This window comes from Biomphalaria glabrata, chromosome 7 (assembly GCF_947242115.1).
Source record: "Biomphalaria glabrata chromosome 7, xgBioGlab47.1, whole genome shotgun sequence".
Taxonomy (NCBI): domain Eukaryota; kingdom Metazoa; phylum Mollusca; class Gastropoda; family Planorbidae; genus Biomphalaria; species Biomphalaria glabrata.
This window is the reverse complement of record NC_074717.1, coordinates 19,804,455-19,825,781: the sequence shown is the minus strand read 5'-3', so window position 1 is coordinate 19,825,781 and position 21,327 is coordinate 19,804,455. Positions and strand designations below refer to the sequence as shown.

At 34.9% G+C, this 21,327-nt stretch overlaps 1 protein-coding gene across 5 annotated transcripts; it reads left to right on the top strand.

Annotated features, from left to right (window-relative positions):
- The first annotated feature begins 1,095 nt into the window (after window positions 1-1,095).
- LOC106061017 (uncharacterized) lies at window positions 1,096-21,167 on the top strand. Of its 5 annotated transcripts, XM_056034479.1 has the most exons (16): window positions 1,116-1,252; window positions 4,229-4,299; window positions 5,509-7,571; window positions 10,059-10,131; window positions 10,242-10,415; window positions 11,380-11,534; window positions 11,674-11,912; window positions 12,558-12,725; window positions 12,955-13,185; window positions 13,647-13,951; window positions 14,383-14,519; window positions 15,035-15,902; window positions 17,859-18,080; window positions 18,539-18,613; window positions 19,063-19,175; window positions 19,764-21,167. In XM_056034479.1, exons 3-16 carry the CDS (start codon window positions 5,604-5,606, stop codon window positions 19,863-19,865), a joined length of 4,830 nt encoding a protein of 1,609 aa, XP_055890454.1. In that variant the 5' UTR covers window positions 1,116-1,252; window positions 4,229-4,299; window positions 5,509-5,603; the 3' UTR covers window positions 19,866-21,167. The 5 variants fall into 5 exon arrangements, with proteins under 5 accessions (XP_055890452.1, XP_055890456.1, XP_055890455.1 ...); XM_056034477.1 differs by lacking the exon at window positions 4,229-4,299 and having other exon boundaries at window positions 1,096-1,252; XM_056034481.1 differs by lacking the exon at window positions 4,229-4,299 and having other exon boundaries at window positions 1,096-1,252; window positions 19,063-19,179.
- The last annotated feature ends 160 nt before the right edge of the window (window positions 21,168-21,327 follow it).

Genomic DNA, 21,327 nt, shown 5'->3' with positions numbered 1-21,327 from the left:
GGACTGTAGAGAACTGTCCTGACTGTGACACCTCGGCTTTTTATTTAGTGTCCCTAAAGGCCTTTTCGACCATTCTGGTTGATCACCACATTCTTGAGTACTATTCACAACACAGATCCTTCCCGAACTGTTGTGTTGTCACTCATCGCAGCTGACCGTCGCAACTCGTCATTTGACCGCTCTTCTAGCTTGCCTATATCGAGAAAGAGAGAGAGAGAGAGAGAGAGAGAGAGAGATGTGTGTGTTTGTGTGCAAAGGAAAAATCATCCCCTCAAACACAAAACCCCCGAAAAAAAAATATGGCAACGCTCATGTTGTCTATGCAATTATTTATTTAAAGCTGTTTCACTCTTTTGTAGAATAAATAATAGGCATACCGGTAAAATCGTGGGTAACATTTATAAGACATATACTCAAGTTCAACTGATCAATCTTCTTCAGACTTCTTGTGATTTTATAGTTTTGAACTTTTATTTCTAGATCTACCACTAATCAATTCCAGTCACAAAGTTCGATTTCATTTATGTAACATTGGTTGCAAATCGTCGCCAACCAAAACAATACAATTTCTAGTTATTAAAGTGAAAAAAACATTTTGTTCCTCATTGGAAATGATCTTATAAAATATATTATATTATAAAGGTCTAATCATGTTCGGATATCTAGCTACTAGAATCTAGATGTAGATCTAATTTAAGCTGTCTTCTTTTGCAAAAGTGCATTTTTTTTCATTTGACTGTCAACACGGATAGGTTCGACCCGGCCCTGGACCCACCTTGTGACGCCACTGGTCCAAATGTCTTCATTGTAAAGTAAAATAATGTGCGATACATTAAAAAGCAGATCTATTTTATTTTATATTTAAAATTGTCTAGATCTAGTCTATAGATCTAGATTTCTAAATCTGTTAGATCTATTTAATTTTTTAAGGTTTTCGTTTCACAAGAAGACCATAGGGTCTATCTATGTAAACAAATAAAATTGCCTAATCGAATACCTAACACTAACAGATGATTTGACAACTGCATATATCTCTGTCTATATATAATTGCTTACACCACCGGCAATGTTAGCGTCAACAAAGTATCGGGTTTTTTCGATGAGTACTTCGTCTCGATATCCAGTGGCGCCCACCCGTAGGCTACGATATACTGAGAATAAAATGGCGGACACGGAAGAAAAGCTAAGTTGAGTACTCCATATGGATTATCTTCGAATTAGGCATTTTGAGGCATCAGCTCTAAGAAAAATGGTTAGAATATTGAGAATACATGTTACTTTATTCTAAATCTAGATCTATATGCCTGGATATCTAGGTCTAGATCTAGATCTATATGAATTATGATATCTAGGCTAGAGTTAGTTGATTGGCTAGAGTTGGAGTAGAAGCAGTACTCCAGTAGTGTACTGAGTAGAGAAGAGAGACACAGAAACTGAGAAAGTGTCCTGTTCAGTAGTCTGTCTCTGACTCTGAGTAGTGGAATAGAGGCAGAGAATAGAAAATAGATAAAATAAATAGATCTAGATCTAGAAACCACGAATCTTCAGTTCAGTGCTTCACTAATCTAAATTATTCTAAATCTGTGACTGTGAATCACATCATCACCCTGCCCAAAACGTAATACTAATACGGCAATTAGAATCTAGATCTAGTAATATAGTCTTAATCTTATTAAATACTCTATGCCGCAATACAGACTGAATTGATCAGTGATAGATTATAATTCATATGATTATACAGTAATTATAGATCTAAAGTTAAAGATCTTAAAGTAGTGAAGTGAAGTACTAAGTTAATCATTTAATTTTAATGAACTGTGTAAGTCTAGAGTTAGAACAGTTAGAGTAGAGTATGATTTATTCGATAGATCATACTATCATTCATAGATGTCTTAAATGACTTAAATGTCTAGATTTAGTCAACCTAGCATCCAGTATTCCAGAGCAGAGGAGAGCTTTGTTTAAAAAGACTAACAATTAAATTAATAAAACTTAATTACTTAAACTGACTTAAATGTAAGATCTCTATCTATTTACTTATAAATCTAGTTAGTAAACATATCTATTCTATGTCTATAGACTATAGACATAAGACTAAGACAATAAGTGTGACATACTTAAATATAGATTGTCAATTCAATATTGAAAGTTATTAGTTATTGTCATACTCACTGATACTGAGTCTTACCTGTTTCTCTGAATCTCAGCCTTAGACACATTTTGATCAGTCTCAGTTTGTATAGTATATATATATATATTATAATATATGTATATATATACTATATATATATATATATATATATATAAATATACTATATACTATGATACTATATATATCTTATATAACTTATACAATACAGACATTACTTACAAAAAGAAGATGTTGTATTACATCCTACGCGTCATGTATCTAGCGATGCATGTTAACCAGTGACTTAAATTCTGTCAAGTCATTGTTTTTTCCTGGCAACCCATTCCTTGCTCTAATACTAAGAGCACTAGGGAAGAAGAAGCATTTGTACTAATTTGTCTTAGCATTAGAATGAGGAATGTGCCTATAATTATTTTGTCTTTCTGGGTATTTTATTAGGTTTTTTTAAATTTTGTATTTGAAGATTATGGTACAGTGTTTTATGTATATTTGCTACTTTACTTTTAAGTCTTCTATCCTGAAGGCTTTGTAAATTTAGTGATTTTACTGAAGTTGTTGCTCTAGTACTCTAGTCAAATGTGAATAATATAATTCGTTAGTTATGAATCTCACTGCTCTATTTTGTGTCTTTTCTAGTTTCGTAATGTTTTCTTGAGTTATAGATTTGATAATTAAAATAAAAGTTAAAACTGACATTTGCACAGTTATTACAGAAGTCTACTGACACTACTGACAGATATATAATATATTATATATTATGTTATTACTATGTGTTTTGTCTATGTCTATATTAAGTTTACATAGTGTTAAGTGTAGCATAGTATCTTCACCTATCCCTTAGTCTGTTAAACTGTTGGAGAACCACACAAGATTTGTTGATTGTCTTTCCTCATTCCTCTGTCTTTTGCCTTGGATAGAACCTCTTTCTATGACAGGCTGTCCATTCTTTTATGTTGTCTTCCCATCACTTTCTCTGTCTGCCTCTTCTTTTTTTCCTGGTATTGTTCCATTGAGGAAGGTATTTGCAAGCCCTGAAGACCTTGTTATAGAGTTTTGGTTTCCAAGCCCCGAAGACCTTGTAATATGTCCCTAGTCATAAAGTTTTAGTTTGCATTTTTTGACAGTAGTTAACATGCCATCGTGGGGTACAATTGCTGTAATAATCCTGTCTCTAATCTCTTTGTGATGCAGCCTTTGAATGTGATACCTAGTAACTTTCTACAGCATCTCAATTTCATTGCTTGGATCCTCCTTAGTTTTGCTGTCAGCATCCCAGACTCGCAACCATATATAAGAGTTTAAAGCGTCCTTATTTGTGTTGAGGTCTATGCCTTTGTCTTTCTATATTATTTTAGTTTTGCATGTGCTGCTGTGGACTGTGCAATTGAGGCCAGTAGTTCAGGTTTAGGAGGTGTGGTAACTGAGTGGTAAAGTGCTTGGCTTCCTAACTGGGGGTCCCGGGTTTGAATCCAGGTGTAGACTGTAATTTTTTAATTTCGGAATCTATGGGCGCCTCTTAGTCTACCCAACTCTAATGGTTACCTGATATTAGTTGGGGAAAAGCAGAGACGGTTGGTTGTTGTGCTGGCCACATGACACCTTTGTCAACCATGGGGCACAGAAACAGGTGACCTTTATATTATCTGCCTTATAGATCTTGAGTTCTGAAAGGGGAACTTTTTATTTCTGGTTTGGTTCCCTCATCTGAGACGATAGCTCAGAGGTATTTATAACTGGCTATTGGCCATAATTAGAGTTTTTACAAAGCTTACACCAACTCTGTCTGTCAGGTAAAAAGTTTGCACACATTATTTCTCTGATACCCAATCTTGAATAGAGCTTAAATTCTGTACTGTAAATTTATTTCTTTTATCTGACAACACAAGAATCCATTTTTAAAAACCCAACCAACAAGTTAATTAACTATTGATAATTATTTTGTTTGGTATCTCGAACAAGGGAAAGAAATTGTACTTGACAGAAGGGGTAGCATAAACAGAATTTTTTCCCTTCATACGACACCGCTGAAAATTGAAACAAACAATATATACAATCAATATATACAATCTTCTCTAGTCACAAGTCCTCACTGACAGAGTGGTTAGCTTGCAAGCCTGAGGAGGCGTGAGCCACAAGTTTGAATTCAGGTTGATCCTTTTTTTTTTTGTAAAACTTTTTATAAACCAATTTTGGTAAAATCTAACCGAGTATCCTTTCCTTTCTCTCCCACTCCCCCTTTTCCAACTGGTCCAGATAAATGATAGGATCATTACATAGCGTATTGAGAAAGCTAAAAGCATGAAATACTGCTAAACAAAAACAATTGGTAAAAATATTATTTGATCGCACAGATTTATTGTTGTGGTCTAGATCTGTTACAAATTTGATTACAAGACTGATCCAAATTAATTGATACAATTACACTTCGTATTTAAAGCTTTTTTAAAAATGTATTTTCTTGCTTTCGGCATTTATTTACATGTTACCATTTGCAACGGAAGTCTTGTCTATGCGCATAGATTTCTTCTTCTGGCCCTGCTAGGCCATCTATGTTATCCGCAAAGTGCAAATTTGTAATTCTTCTTCTTCAAATGCTTACAATACCATCATAGCCCTCGAGAGCATCTTCTATTATCCTTTCAAGGGAGATATTGAAAGAGTTGGTGAGAGTAGGCAGCTTTTTCTTACTTCTAATGCGGTTTCACAGTCCCGAATCTTATTGTTAAAGTACACAGCACTAGTGGTCTCCTTGTAGATGGTTCTGGATTCCTTTATGTTTTTATTTATATTGTACTTTTCCATTGTCGCCCAGAGTGCACCATGCCAGACTCTTTCGGAAGCTTTCTTGAAATTTTATTATCTAGAGACTCAGAATAGGAATGATCTATATCTAGATTCAATACCTAATCAGCTATGAAGGCTGAAGGGTTCTCTGTGAAATCGACTTTAAAGTTATTTACATTACTACAATTAGATCTAGATCACTCTGATTATTACTCTGAAAGCCTATTAAACATACTAATTTATTAGCAGGTTAGGTTATAGAGACTGTATAATATGTTATAATAATAATAATAATAATCTTTATTATCCGTAAGGAAATTTGTCTTACAATTTGTGCATTACACCAAAAAAAAACACATTATAACTATAAGAAAACAAAGTGTACATTCACACCAGACTCACTCATAATTTACATATAGGTCTAGTTTTAATCAGTAAATTATACTTTCTGTTTTCATTTTCAATGTACATTTGCAGATGATTTTTGTTGTAACCTAAAATTAGTTTCCTACTTTTTGTCAATTTTATGAAAAAAAAAGTTGCATTAATTAACTTTTTGAAAATCTTTACAGATGCTGAAGCCAAGAGAACGCTAATGCATCCATTTAAACATTCACTTAAAAAAAAGACTATCATCATAATGGTGGTATACGGAAGTTGAAGTAAAATGCCTAGTCGAATAGTATGTTTTGTTTGTGGAAGTCTGGGTGGAGAGTACCAGCTCCGCAGCAGGCCTCATGAAGGTCATGCTTATTTCCCTTTTTTAGAGCATCATGATCCACCAAAAGGTAGTCGAATTCCAGGACCTGACGGCATAGTCGATAGCTGTAGGGTGTGCTATGCTTTTCTTACACAGCAGTGGGAGACTTATGAGCGCACAAATACACCAGCATTAAAAAGGCTTTACTGGCTTAAGAGGCTGGATGATGGTCAGTTTACCGGGGCAGAAATGAAACTTCAGGGGGAGTATATGGCTCAGGTGATGGGACTGCAGTATCAACCTTCATGTGGTGACGGCTGCACTCCATTATCACCAGATTCTAGGGATGAGTTTAGTACAGGTCAGAGAGAGCCTGATTACACACATGTCAAAAAGCAAGATGTTGATGAAGGTGCCCTAGATTTATCAGTTCCAGTCAAAACAGAACCAAAGGTGAAAAGTAAGAAATCAGGTCATGAAATGTCTGAGGTGTCTACTTCAAGAGCAAGTATAGATCATTTGAGTTTTATATGCTATACTTGTGGAAATGATAGTCAGGGAATAGCAGCCAAACTGATTTCAAGCATATACCATGTAGCCAATAAACCATATTTCCCTTTTTTGACTAAAGTTACCCCTCCAAGAGGAGCCACCCCTTTGAATGAACAAGGTGTCTGCCAAGTGTGTGATCATTGCTTTTCCTCTTTGTGTCACCAGTGGTTAACCTATGAGCAACAAGGTACTCCAAATGGAGCCAGAATATTTAAAGTTAATGGAGTTTTCTTCAGTAATGATTCTAGCATTGTTGCTGGCAGGGACACCAAATCCAGTGTGAAGGATGTGTGCTATTTATGCAGTCAGGCTTGGCCTTCTTCGAAAATGTGTCCTCTTTACACTGCCCCTATCAGTGGCAGGAAAGATCACATGTACTTTCCATTTATTAGAGAGTTACGTCGGCCAAATGGAGCCCATCCGTTGAACCCAGATGGGTCAGTCCAAGTGTGTTTGAGTTGCTACAGCAATTTACAGTTGCAGTGGCGTCACTTTGAATCTGAAAAAGTGCCATATCTACATCGGAGATATTCCCTCCTGCCACCTTCTACATCTGCAGCTGTTTCACAAAGTGTTACATTAGATTCTGATTTGAAGCTTAGAAATCATGGCTTGGAAGATGTTTTAAAGCATAGTGCAATTTCATTGACTAAAGACACTAGAAAAAGTCCAGGTTTGTTAAAGACATTCACCAATTCTACAGTGATGGCTAACAGCACTTCAAAACATGAACATGCTAAGCCCTACAACAATGAAGTCAAATTGCCATCAACCAATCCTAGCCTCAGCATACCTCACCCCCTTCAGCAGGCTGGGGAAAGACCTAAAAAAGTTTGTTTTGTGTGTGGTGAAAAGTGTCTAGTGACAAAGGCTCAACTGCTTCACATCTACCCTCCAAGATCTGAGGGGAAATCTTATGGTGTGTTAGAACCATTCTTTCCATTTTTAGCTAACTATGAGCCAGCCCCTGGGTCAGAACCACCCAGTGAGGAAGGCATTGTGATATCCTGTTCATACTGCTATTACAGTTTGCTCAACCAGTGGAAAGACTTTGAAGAGCTCAGAATGCCTTCTGATGGGGATCGATTTAAGCGCAAGTACAGATTACATGATTTTGTTTGTTTTGTATGTGGCATGACTGTACCTAGGAAGAAACTCAGGACATTAGAAGTTCAAAAGTTTCTTTTTTTACGTGAGCATAAAGCCCCATCCAATGCTTTGGTAATGTGGGGTGGCCATGGTGTAGGAGCCTGCAGTTCTTGTCATTTTAGCCTTACTCATCAGTACGCAGAGTTTGAGAGACTGGGTTTACCCATAGAGCTGCGTAAATATAATTGGACTGTACAACATCATCCAGACGAAAACAAAGAAACACACAATAATGTAAGTATTTTATTCTGTTAGAAAGTTATATTGAAAATAAAGCCAATTCCTATATATTATATAAAGTGCTTAGAAAGTAAATTAGCTGAAACTCATGTTTTGCCTCAATTTGGTGTTGATATCTAATAGCTATTTTATTTTGTACAAGACATTTTTTGATTGAATGGTGCCTTTAAAACTTATTTTGACTTTAAATTCTTTTTTCTTTGTAACTGATCCTCCAAAGGAAAGCCCATAATGTAGTACTGAACCTGATCCTCCAAAGGAAAGACCTATAATGTAGTACTCTCCATTATTTGGAGCTTAAAATTTAATACTTTGCTTTTTCAATTGAAATGTCCAAGAGAGACACCTTCTTCCAGCACTTAATTCTCCTCACCTTCCCCTTCTCCTTCTTCCTATATATCACTACTCTGTGTCTTTTCATATAGGGTAATATCTTCTAATTGTTTTTTTTTTTTAATACAGTTTTATTGTACATGTATACTGACAATGTTTATCTGCACTGGATGTGGCAAACTATGTAGGTCACAGCTAGGACTGCATAACCATGTGAAAAACTGCAGGCCTCCTTAATATTCGAATTTGAAGTCTAAGCCTTGAACAGGAAATAAGAACATATAAAAATAATAATATAGGATCAAAAGCATTGTATACTGGCAAAAAACAAAAGGCAGGGGACCCAAAGGCAGACTCCGAATGCAATGGATTGATGATGTGAAGGCAGATCTACAATAGCTTGGGGTTTGTCGTGGAGATGATAGGCTCAGGAGAGATCTGAATGGAGGGATGTGTTGAGGCAGGCTAGAGTGCTATTGGTATGGATGGATGGATGGGATTAAAAAGTCATGTTAGACATACACACTTTTAAATAAAATGACAACTAAAAGATTCTTCTTCTAGCCAGCTTTATTGCTGCTGAGCTGTGAGCTCTTTTGCAGACTGTGCCAAGGAAAAAAAGTGTGCTGTTTTCTTCAGTTGTTCAGCACTGCCGTACAGGGTGTAGGTTATGTTGGGCTGTAGTGGAAGTAGGGTCTGCCTAAGGTGGATTAGGAAGGGGCATTCAAAGAGGATATGGTTTACGGTTTCAAAGGGGTGGGCACAGTGTCTGCAAAGGGGGAGTTGTGTGGAGTTTATTTTGTTCAGGTGGTAATTTAATAGTGGTGTGTGTCCTGTTCTTAGTTGGAAAATTGTAGATTGTTCTTTGCGGGGGAGGAAGTTAATACTGTCCAGTTTGTTAGGCATAGTCATTTCTTTGTACATGGTTCTGCCTGTGTTTCCTGATGTCCATTGGTTGAGCCACTTCTCTTTGTGATTGTTCACTAACATTGACCTTAGGGTGAGGTAGTTAACAGGTCTATCTGGTTGTTCCATAGATGAACCTGCCTTTGATAGCTTATCTGCCTTTTCATTTCACATGATGCCAAGGTGTCCAGGTATCCACTGTAGTGTGATATTGATATTTAATTTTGATATCATCTGATGGATTATCACAATGAGTGTTGTCAACTCTCTTGGGCTGTTTGAGGTGCTGCTGTTAAGTGCTTGCAGAGTAGATTGGGAGTCTGTAAAGACAACAATATCTGATGGTGGTTGCACTCCTTCATATATTTTGTTTTCCACTGTCTGTAGTGCTATGGTAATTGCCTCAATTTCGGCTTGGAAGTTTGAGAAGTAATCGCCACAGGGTGCGCTTATCTCAAAGTGTTTATTTTTAGGGAAGACCAGGAAGGCACCAAGACCAGCATTGAAAGCCACAACTAAAAGATAAAAAGTGGGAGAGTTGACCTTTGTGGACATATTTATTAAGCATTTTTATAAGTTATTCAAAAGACACTGTATAATAGAATTTCAAGTTTCCAAGGTTATTTTCAGAATAATTAGTGTTGGTGTGAGTCAAACACTGAGTCTGGGATTCCCCTTTTAAAAAAAGTAATAGAAGATTATAAAATTTGATTTCTTAGTACTTTTGTTACTGCATCATGCCCATAACAAATTTCAATTGTAGTAGAATACCACTTTCAGATAAAATTTCAGTAGGGCTCATTCATGCATCCTTTTATTGATCAGTAATGAATTTCATTTATTACCCATAATATTAACAATAGTAATAATTAACTTCTAAAGTCTATATTTTAACTTAAATGTTTTACCGTTAACTATTTTAAACTTGACAACCACCAAAATTTATGAAATAGTCTTAATTGTTTGTATTTTAAGTTTCTTGTTTTGAACCTAAAATGCTCATTGTTTTCTTAGAGCATCATGATGTGAAAATTAAAAGTTTAATGATTAAGTTAAAATAAATCATGTTTCATTGTTTTTTTAGAATATATTTTGCTTAAAATTGGCATACTTTAGCAGTCTATTTGTATCGAGTTGTTAGTATATTTAAAAAATTTTTTTTCTGAAAAGTGTTATTGAATATCAATAAAAAAAAAGCAGTTGGTACAAAACAATATATTTAATGTTTGCTCCCATCTCTAGCTGCAAAGACAGGAAGAGACTTCAGCAAATAGTGATGAAAACTTTGTAACAGAGGGGACAGAATCATATCCAAGTGAGTTCTATTGCTGTTTTTATTTAAACCAAAAATTAAACTCCATCACTATGGCCTGTTCGCTCAAAAATTTACTTAAATTGTCTTTAATACTTTTTCAAACACACTAGGCTTGTCTAGCAGTGGGAAACTGACGTTGAGTACATACAGTGCCAGTGGTACCAGACTGCCCATGACTGCCCCACCCTCCACATTTCACTCCCCTAACAGCACGGGTAACTCCTACCTGTCCAGTTTTTCTGCTGCCTTACGTAAGCTGGCTTATCAAACCAAAGATTTGTCAGGTTAGTAAAATGACCAATTGTGGACTTATCTTTTAAATGTGTAAAAAGTATATCTGTTATATAACAATTATGTACTTACAAATACTTAAGTTAGGTGCACATTTTAACTTTGATAAATTGACACTTCGCTGTCATTAGTATCCTATTCTACTTTGTTTTTATATGTTGGTTGGTTCTGTCAAGTAGTTCTCTCTCTCTGAGATAAACTGCACAGTGGTTTTCAGATCATGCAGTGCTCGATATAGTTTTTCTTCTAAAGGAGGGTTTTGAGGCCATTGTTTAGATCAGGCCTCTCATTGGAGTGTATACATGTATGCAGCTTTGAAGGATAGGGTCAGCATTCTCTGGTGATGCTCCACTCACTAGGGCAAGTGACGCAAGTCCCAATTGTCATCTTCTGGAACATTTGTTTTCTCATTTTGTTGTGTCTGGTTCTGAGACAAAGTACTATATTGTAATAACTGAAGGGAGGCAACTCAACTAGGCAACAATGTTTATTTACAGGCCATCATAAGTACATAAAACAACATCTGATCTGCCATTAGCACAGTCTCTTCATATCAGCTCTAGACTTGGGCAGAACTTGTTCTCTTCTTCCAAATGTTGACATCCTTCTCAGTTTGGTTTCAAGAAGTGCGCACCTTCTGTACTAGCTTGGATTGCGGTGTGCATGGCAGGGTTATAACAATATGTTGGCAAAAACTTGGACCATTGTGTCCATTACCTAAAGCACATACCACATGGCAAATATCCATCTTAAATTGTTTTAGTTTTATTCCCAACTTTTGTTATGTGTGTAAAAAGAACCAATTGTTTTTCTAATGTTCTAATTAAAATGTTATGGCTTTAATTTAATAGAATTTTTAAAATGTGTTTCATCCCTAAGATTTTTGTGACCATCATGATCTTCTATTTATATGTATCCTATGGTTTATAAAGTCTCTACATTTCTTGATTACTGCAGATGATTCCCCAGCCAAACACAGCATGTCTCCATCATCACATACCAGCTCCAGATCAGCTACACCAAAAAGGTCACACTCCTTGGCATTTTCTTCTAAGCCTAATCAATTATCTGCCTCCAATCAAACACAGAACAGCCTAGAAAGTCATAGGAGGGTGAGCACTTCTTTTCCTTGTTCCTGAAGTTTTTATGTTCTGATAGTCATTGTGCACTAACATCATTGTATTACATTACCAGTTATAGCCTATATAATTCCACTTTTCTCTTTGCTTGCTCTATCCACTCATATCTCAGTCTGTAGATAGAACACAGACCAACAACATGGACTCACCTCATGACCATGGAGGTAGATCTGTCATAGAGCAACATCTTGCAAGTCATGACTTCAGTCAAGGAAGGGATACCAGGGAAGAGCTTCGGAGGGATTCCAGGGATGAGATTCGAAGGGATTCTAGGGATAGTTCCAGGTTAACTGGAAGAGAATCCAGAGAAATAGAACGAAACGCCCATTTAGCTGCAGCTCAAGTGAGGATGTAAGTTTTAAGTCCTTGTACTTTTTTTTTTAACAGATAATTTCAATACATCTTAGCATGAAATAGTTGAATTTCTTCATACATTTCTTGAGATATTTCAATACATCTTAGCATGAAATAGTTGACTTTCTTCATACATTTCTTGAGATATTTCAATACATCTTAGCATGAAATAGTTGACTTTCTTCATACATTTCTTGAGATATTTCAATACATCTTAGCATGAAATAGTTGACTTTCTTCATACATTTCTTGAGATATTTCAATACATCTTGGCATGAAATAGTTGACTTTCTTCATACATTTCTTGAGATATTTCAATACATCTTAGCATGAAATAGTTGACTTTCTTCATACGTTTCTTGAGATATTTCAATACTAGCATCATTAATGGAAGGTTTAAAAACATTAATATTGAAAAAGTGTCATCAATGGTAGAAAGTTGTAGCTCCAGGGCTGAACAGTTCCCTACTTTCTTTTCTTTACTTTAACCTTTTGAGACCTATCTCTTCCTTAATATTTTATTTGTATTAATTCTTCTGTGTATTTCTTCGATGGAATAGGGTTAAAGAATTATTTTCTTTCCTTATAACTATTTATAATTTAAATGTTGCTTTTGTGTAAATGTTTGTTTCCTATACACAGAGCTAACAGTGAACTCTATGCTCGAGACTTCCCTGGTTATCTAACGGAAGAGGAAGCTGCCAGCATTGGATTGGCTATACCTCTGCGCATTGACCCAGCTGCTTACATGGCAGCATATCATCCATTCTACCTTCAACAGCAGGCCATGGTTGCACAGAGTCCTTTCAGGTATAAAATTTATTATATAAAAGCATGAGTTTTATGTTTTATTAACAGAATTGCTTGATATAAAGTGTACACTATTTGAACAATTGGTTGGGGTAAAATGACAGTGTAAGATTTTTTTTTCTCATTTCATTGTATAGTAAAAGTTTTTGAAATAAAAAAAAAAAGATTGTACTGAACAACTGAGACATTGATCATTAAAAATCTGTTATTAATGTGAACATTTGTTCAGGTTAGATGATCCCATGCTGTTAGAGCAATACAGAATGTTCCAGTCCTCTTTTTTACCATTTCCTGGTGGTGCCTACCTTCCTGGTCCCCCCAGACCTGTGGACATGCACTCAATGCTTGCTGCTGCTCAACATTATCCCTTGGAACTGCTGCAGCAACAGTATGCTTATATTAATTCTAGTCATCCATTGCTGCATTCAAGGTTTGGTACTCAGGCCAACCTCTTAGACAGGTTAGTGCATTTAGTGACTGAATCAAAAGTGTTCTTTTTTAATTTCTTGAACAAGTACTTCCCCCACCACTAAACGATGTATGACTTTTAAAAATAATTACAAGTCAATAGTTAATAAGCATGACTAAATGCATGACGCATAGGACGTAATCATCTTCTTTTTTGAAGTAACGTCTATTATATAAGATAAGATAATAGAATAGTGTAAAATTGATGAACTTATTTAGTTTAAATAAGGGTTTGTATCAGCACTTTATCATTTCTTGTTAAGTCTTTGACAGATCACAATTAGCTGTCTTACATTTAAGGAACATAAAAATATTAAAATTGTTACAAAGCTAAAGAATTATCTTCTTTCTCAAAATGCAATTTCCAGTTTTATTTTGGAAGTTCACATAATATACATTTATTTCATCATGTTTCCAATGTTTATATTTTGCTTTTGCAACACTTTTTTACAGAAACTGCTTAGCAGAGGAGAAATCTCACCTTTTATCTGAGAGACATAAAGAACATGAACGTTTGCTAGATTGGGAGGTCAAACATGAACCTGGCTTTAGTCCAGATCGAGATTACAAAAAGTTGAAAGACTCTGAAATCTTTGCTCAAGATCGTCATAAGGAAAAACCTGATTATCCATCTCATCGACCAGAAAGCACTACAAGTCATCTGGTTGGTGAAAGTAGTGTGGTACATGGCAACTTTAGTTCTGTAGCTGACAAACAGAGCCACACAAGAGGTTTTCATTCTTCTGATTTCAAACCTAGTAAGACTGGACATTACTTTATCAATACAGGCATTATTGTAAATATAAATTCTTAACATCTTCATCTTCTGGTGGTAAGAGTTAAAGTAAGAAACATAAAAGCTAGTGAAAAGGTTCACATCTAAATATTTTATTTATTCACCAAATTAATATGTTTCCATCTTTGCCTTGTGTAAATGTGTGGCACAACTCATGAAGATCACAACAAAGGTTACCAATTATGTCATAGACACTATGTTTCATGACTTACAGTTGTAACCTACTAGGCAAACCTGTTTCAATTGTACATGTCATTTTTGTAAAACAGTTAAGTCCAATTGACCAGCTCTAACAAAGAAACTCTACCTTCAAAAATGTACTATTACTAACACTTTCTTTTATGTTCAGAACCATTATACTAAATAATTAGTCACTGTTTTAATTTAATCTAGGTCCCAAGCTTGATTTCAGGGAGTCTACTTTAGAGAGGTCGCCTCACCACAATTTTACTGTCTCTCCAAACAAAACCAGCCAGTCCTTTAGTGTTCCACTTTCACATGATGACTATTTAAAACTTCATTTAAGTAAGGTAAATCAGTTTGAGTTTCAGTTTGTTTCTATTCAATAGAAAATAAATGCATTAAAAGATAGATATTTTTTTGTTTTAATATGCCTAAGTTAAGAAATGTATTGACTTAATACTGTTGAATGACTTTTACTTCCATTTTGTTTTTAAAATTATTTTTGTACAATTCCTCTATTCTGCTTGCAAATTCATGAGCTAAAAATCCTATGTGGAAGGATGTGGTTCTTGAAATTTTTTGGTTCCTAGATATTAGACAGTTGCTGAGTTGATGTATAATTACTAGCTATCTGGTCACACTAGGGAAACTTTACTTTGACCATTATAATTTTTCAAAGTATAAAAATCAATCAATTTAAATTTGGCTAGAGGACTATAAAATCTTTATCTTAAAACAATATCTTCAAGTATTTCTGCATGTAGGCCCTAATCATCAAAGATTTAAATAAATAAAAGTATTTATTTTTTTATTTTTCTTGTTTTAAATTTCATTTTCACTTTTTTTCTATCTTTATTATAAGAGCTCCAGCTCTACTTCTGTTGATAGAGATAATCACAGTCCTTCCAAGGTAATGAAACTGTCACCAAGCTCACAAACTGTTAGTTCACAAGATCTGCTTCAAGATAACCTGCAGTCACATCCACTTTTACATCAGCAGCATCCTACTCTACCTTCATCAGCACACACAGCTTCTAGTTTGAACTCCTCCAACAATCACATCAAAAATCCCAGGTGTAGCTCTGGGGCGAAAACTCTGTTCAGGCCTTTTGATGATTGCCAAACTTCTGAATCTCCAACAGAGACTGATCTTGTTAAGCATCCAGAAAGTGATTTTCTGTCATCTGCCAATCATTCTCTTGTTTATTCACAAACACCTACTGCTTTGGATAACCATACAGCTATTTTATCCATTCCTACTGTAAAACCCTTTTCTAAGTCATCGCAGCCCAGCACTGACAGCACAGCTTTTCTTCAGTCCTCGGAAAAAATTAATCCTCTGCATGTAACCAATGTTATGCCAAGCCCCAATAAACTTGACCGATTGTCTTACTATGTTCAAGACAAAGTGGAAAGATTTGATTTTAAAAGTCTTGCTCGTGAATGCAGTGCATCCTCTGCTAATTGTGACCCAGCTGAGACTATTTCTTCAGACAAGTTTCTTTCTAAGGCTGACTCACAAAGAGAGCTTCTTAGTAAGCTAGATCATGAACAGCAAAGATTAAAAAAACTGAGAAAAACCAACAGCTCAGATGTTGAGGATTTGGAGGAAAGGAACTTGGTTAGATTGACTATGATAGAAAGAGCAACTCCAATACCTCTAGAAGCACCAAAGAATAAGTTGGAGCTTTTGGAGTACTTAGGAATTACAACCTGGGCAAAAAAAAAAGGTAAACTTGATCATAAAATTATAAATATAGTGTTCATTATTTTGCCTTCAAAAGGTTGCTGGCCATTGTTGATCCCAAGTAGGTAAATTCCTGCAACCACCATAAGGGTGTGGTTTCCAATATGTATCACATGTATTATTTCGACATCTTGTGCCAGGATTTCAGTCTTAGGGATGCTTATTGTAAGACTAAACTCTTGACAAGCAGCTGGCAAGGCATTCACTAGCCTCTGTAGTACTTCTTGTGAATAATCTATGCAAGGCAGTAGACCTATCAAAACCTGTATTTTGTTATTTTACAATTTTTTTTTACATTAAGTAGCTGGGTACTATTTGGTAGGTGCAACTTAGGACATCAGAAAAATAACTTGTCAAGTGCATGTAAAAACTATTTATACTGGTAGATGACCCATAATAACTTAAAAAGTGCATGTAAAAACTATTTATACTGGTAGATGACCCATAATAACTTGTCAAGTGCATGTAAAAACTATTTATACTGGTAGATGACCCATAATAACTTGTCAAGTGCATGTAAAAACTATTTATACTGGTAGATGACCCATAATAACTTATCAAGTGCATGTAAAAACTATTTATACTGGTAGATGATCCATAACATGATACTTAAGTTATGTGAATGGAATTTCTTTTAAGCATTTCATAAAATTACATATTTGCTATGGTTACCTTTGAAGTGGAAGAAGTGAATCTTAAATCTAGTAATTTTTCAATATTTACAAGTGAAGCTAATTCAAAGAATTTTTTTTTTAATATCTCAAGTAAAAAATAATCTATATGTTTGTTAAAATATTAATTATTAAAGCACTGAATGTATTTTTTTTCCTTTTGTATTTCTTGTCATTTTTCTATTAATTTTTCAGCATTTGTTTTATATGCTATGTTTTTAATTAAAAAAAAAAGTTCTCCCTTCAGACCTTGTTGTATATAGGGCAGATGATGTAAAGACCATCTGTTTTTGGGGCCTATGGTTAACGAGAGTGTCATGTGGCCAGCAGAACGACCAGCCGTCTTTACTTTTCCCCAACTAGTGTCAGGTACCCATTAGAGCTGGGTGGACTCAGAGGCACCCAAGGATCCTGAAACTAAAAATCCCAGTCTTCACCAGGGTTTGAACCCGGGATCCCCAGTTCAGAAACCATTCGCTTTACCGTTCAGCCACTGGGCCTCCATGTTATTAATTAAATTGTGCATAATTTGAAACATTTTTGTAACAACTCAACTTTCCAGATTGCTTAAAGTTATTTTGCATCAAAGACCTTTAATTCTAAAAGCTCTACCAAGCAAATAATTTAATGCTATATAATCACTTTATTCTAGAATTTGAAACAAAAAAGGCACTTCCAAAAACTTACATCTAGAAACTAAAGTTTCCTAGTTTCAACATGTCAAACTGTGTACACAATTTAAGCCTTAAAAAGAACAATGGTAGCTTGAGAACCTGGTTTCTCTACTTCTTGAGCCACAGAAAGAACATAATGTGAGCTTTATTGAATAGCTCTTACTGATTATTGAACAGGAAAACAAAAATTAAACCATGGCATCTGGTTTACATTGGGGTTGTTCCATATTTCTTCCATAATATGTGATAAGTTGTTTACATTTATGGCCTTATTAATTTCATTGTAATTTGAATATGAAAATAGTCTAGATCTAGACATCTTTAAGTACTGGTAATAAAAAGTATGTTACAATAATTCATTAATTGATATGATTATTTAGTAGATGTACTAGATCTAAGCTAGTATTAGTACTACATTTTATCATAGGATGACATTGCCATTATTTTCATGTATAAGACCATAACCATGTGACTTATTTTAAAGTAGGTCAGAGATTCGAAACAATCCTATTGTGACAAACTATTTCATTGGCAAACTAACAATAGGCTAAACAATATAAGTCAAGTTCTCCTTTGTTTGTGTGTGTGTTTCAGAACTTCAGCTGGAAAAAGAAGTAAGAAGGAGGCAACACTTGAGGCTGCCCAGCGTCAGCCCCATCCATTGTGAATCTGAGAGTACTCCAGAGTTCACCATTAGGCAAGAACACCCACTGGTGTTATCTCAGCCCAGCAATTCTAAGCTACCTTCACAACCTGAAAAATCAAAGTTTCTCTGTGACTTGGGTCTAGTACCATTCCCTGAAAATGATAAATCTGGTAGGTTGGATTTTAAACTAAAAAGAAATAATAATACTAAAAAAATTATTATCTCAATTATATAGTTGTCAATATGCTTGCCATATTTTGATTAAAATTGGGTCATAACTAAAGCTACGTATTTCATAGCCAACATTTTATTTTTAGGGATGAGATTATTCAATATAATGTAATGGAAAAGGTTTAAATTTAATAGATTCATTTTAGATTATGAGTCTAGGACTACTTAAGTTGTCTTTATTTAGCTTTTATAACTTTATACATTTGTCTCTGTTCTTATCTTTTTGCACTGGACACTCACATAATCCGTTATTATTCAAAATACAACTTATACTAGAAAAAAAAAAACAAGTATTTAATAATGCATATTATTTAGAGTGGAAAATAAAGGTTTTGCTAATACAATGTATTGTTTATTACTTAAATGGAAATATTTCATTCTAATCATTGTGTTTCAGTTTCCTCAACAGATGGGTTGTATGTATGGCCAGGTGTTGAAACTGTTATCGACTCCTACCACAAGCATAATGAAGGTATCAGTCTATTTTAAAACTACGTAAAATAGATTGAACATTTTTTTGTATGTGCTCAGCAGATTGCTTAGATGAAACTATACTGCTATATATTTTTAAGTGTTTTTCAAGGGACGTGCTCCCAGTAGAATCAAGGAATATATGTATTAAATTTAAAAAAAAAATCTTTATTTTTCTTAGCATAAAAAGAATTTTTCCTGCCCCCTCTTGATTCTGAAGCTGTCTAATAAGAACAGCTTATTTCAACTAAAATAGGCCTACACACACACTGTTTGTTTTGTCAGAACTTCTCCAAATGTTTTATAATTACAGTTCTTTGATAAATCATCATATACATCATCTGCCCCCCCCCCCCCCTCCCCCCATAGACAGAAAGCTCTGAAAAGGGTACCTTTACTTGACTTGACTTAGATAAAAGTAAGATTTAAGACTTGCCTCTCCTCTAATTGATGTTACAGAACAGCATCAAGAGGTACACTTACTGCGTGAGCGTTCTCAGCAATTGAAAGCAGAAAACGAAAGGCTGGCACAAGTTTCTGAAGCACATAACCAACATATGGCTGTAAGTGAGTACTTTCTTTTTTCTAACATAAATTTAGTAGAAAATTGGAGGAAAACATTTGTACTACAAGGAAGGAATCAAAATATTCACATTTCAAGACCTTTAGAGTTGATGAAAAAAAAAGTACACATTTACAAGGCTGTTGTGTACCTAGCAAAATAAAATATCCAAATTTCTGTCTGCCACTGGAGTCAAGGTAGTTTTACTCAAACTCTTTTTAAAAAATTGTGTGTATCAGAACTTGAATCCATTACCATTACCTTTGTCATTTTTATCATTTGTGCTACTGCATTTCCATAATAATTAAATTATCATTTTAAAAAATTATTATATATGAGTTCACTGGTGGAATATTACATAAATCAACTTTCTTTTCTCAACATACAATATCCACTGTGATCAACTCTCTACTAGCACAGAAAAAAGATTGTCATAATATTTGTGGTAAAGTCATTATTGGTTTGTGACCAGAACTCAAAAGTTGAATGATTCTTCTGACTCAAAAAGATTTAGAACAGCTAGTAAAAACTTGATGTCACTTCACTGTAGGAATTTTTCTTTTAATGTTTGACTTTTGTATCCTCTTAGATGTTATTGCTAGAACATCAGAGGATGGAACAGACAAGAATTCATTGCCTCTTTGCCATTGACTTTCTGAAGAAGTCCTGCCAGAACTTGAAGAAGCCTTAGATGATGCTCAATGAAACCCCAACCCACTGGATGTCACCATTTGTCCTAAGCTTATCTACTTGACATTTAGTTTGTATATTATCAGCTGTCTGCTACACTGGGTGGCCAGTTTTTTTCTTTCTTGAACTTATAATGTCATAATTGTGGGTTGTTTTATCTTAATTATGAATGTGATGATTATTATTAACAACAATCTTATACGTTGACACCTTTATAAGGTGCTTGATATGTGTTTGTATATAATGTTTGAAAGTTGTAGTTGTGACTGGCTTGTAAGTGCTTTAAACAATTGATGTTCCTGGAAAAGATGTTTACAAAGAAAACTGCTTAGTGCCATATATACTATATATATATATATATAAAAACCCATTAACATCATTGATGGCATCATTGATTGATTTAATCTGCCAACAAATTGAACATGTTGGAAAGATTTAATGAAGTCTTGGATTTAGAGACATTGCCACACTGGTATTCCAGGTATGTAATGAGTTTTGAAGTGCTCTATAACCAAGAAGCTTGTTCAACAATGTTTGTCAGTATTTACAAAGTATTTTTTTTGTATTAGGAAATCAGATCATTTTAAACCAAAATAAAAATGTTGCATTTGTCTATAATGTTGAATCTAATGACAACTGTACCAAGGATATATTGAAAAAAACATTTATCTGTGAAGCCAGTTTATGCTTCAACCATGATGTACTTTGACATGATTTAAGCTAACAACTTTCTTTGGCTATGCATAAAAATCATTTTATGTAATCACTTATTGTTGCTGATTACTGCTCAGTAGTATATATTAACTCATCTATTTAGGCTTAAATCAGACTTCATTTAATACAAAACTATTTTGCAGCGCCAACCTTAGGCCACTGCAACCTATGTGACCTCAGTGGGCCCAGCACTTTTATAGGACCCGCACTAATTTTAGGTGTATAAATTATTAAATTAAACCATTTTATAACTTATAACAGATTTCCCGCTGCCTCCTGTCAGGCGGTCCTGGAAATCTCCTGAAATTGCAAAATATACGAAAAAGTCCTGGAAATATCCGGAAATTATTAAAATCTTTTGAAAACTCATACAAATCTCCTGAAATATACAGACGAAAATGATCTTTTTTTCGCTCTTATATTACCTAGGATAACTCCCTCCTTCCGAGTTGCAAAAATAAAAGAGTGATCTTTCCATTGTGTCCAAACTTTTGAGCGTGCTCTGTCGCTTCGATAGTTACTACAGAGTACATTACTTCCCCCCCCCCCCTTTTTTAACGTGAGGTAGAAATTAAAAAAAAAGAGTGATATTGCAACGGTCCTGCCCTGCTATGTTGTGACTACGTGTTCCCCCCCCCCCCCCACCCCCCCCCCACCCCCACCCCCTCTTGTTTTCTCGTAGACTATCCGCAGAGTGATCTTTCCTTTACTCCTTACTACTTGACAAAACTCTTGAGGGAAGAAGAGAA

Bases quoted from the DNA above. Each gene is read 5' to 3' on its own strand.
- LOC106061017 (XM_056034477.1), top strand. From the start codon at position 5,604: ATGCCTAGTCGAATAGTATGTTTTGTTTGTGGAAGTCTGGGTGGAGAG. The intron at 13,186-13,646 runs GTTAGTGCATTT...ACTTTTTTACAG, and splicing joins CAGGCCAACCTCTTAGACAG to AAACTGCTTAGCAGAGGAGA. The intron at 19,176-19,763 runs GTAAGTGAGTAC...GTATCCTCTTAG, and splicing joins CACATAACCAACATATGGCT to ATGTTATTGCTAGAACATCA.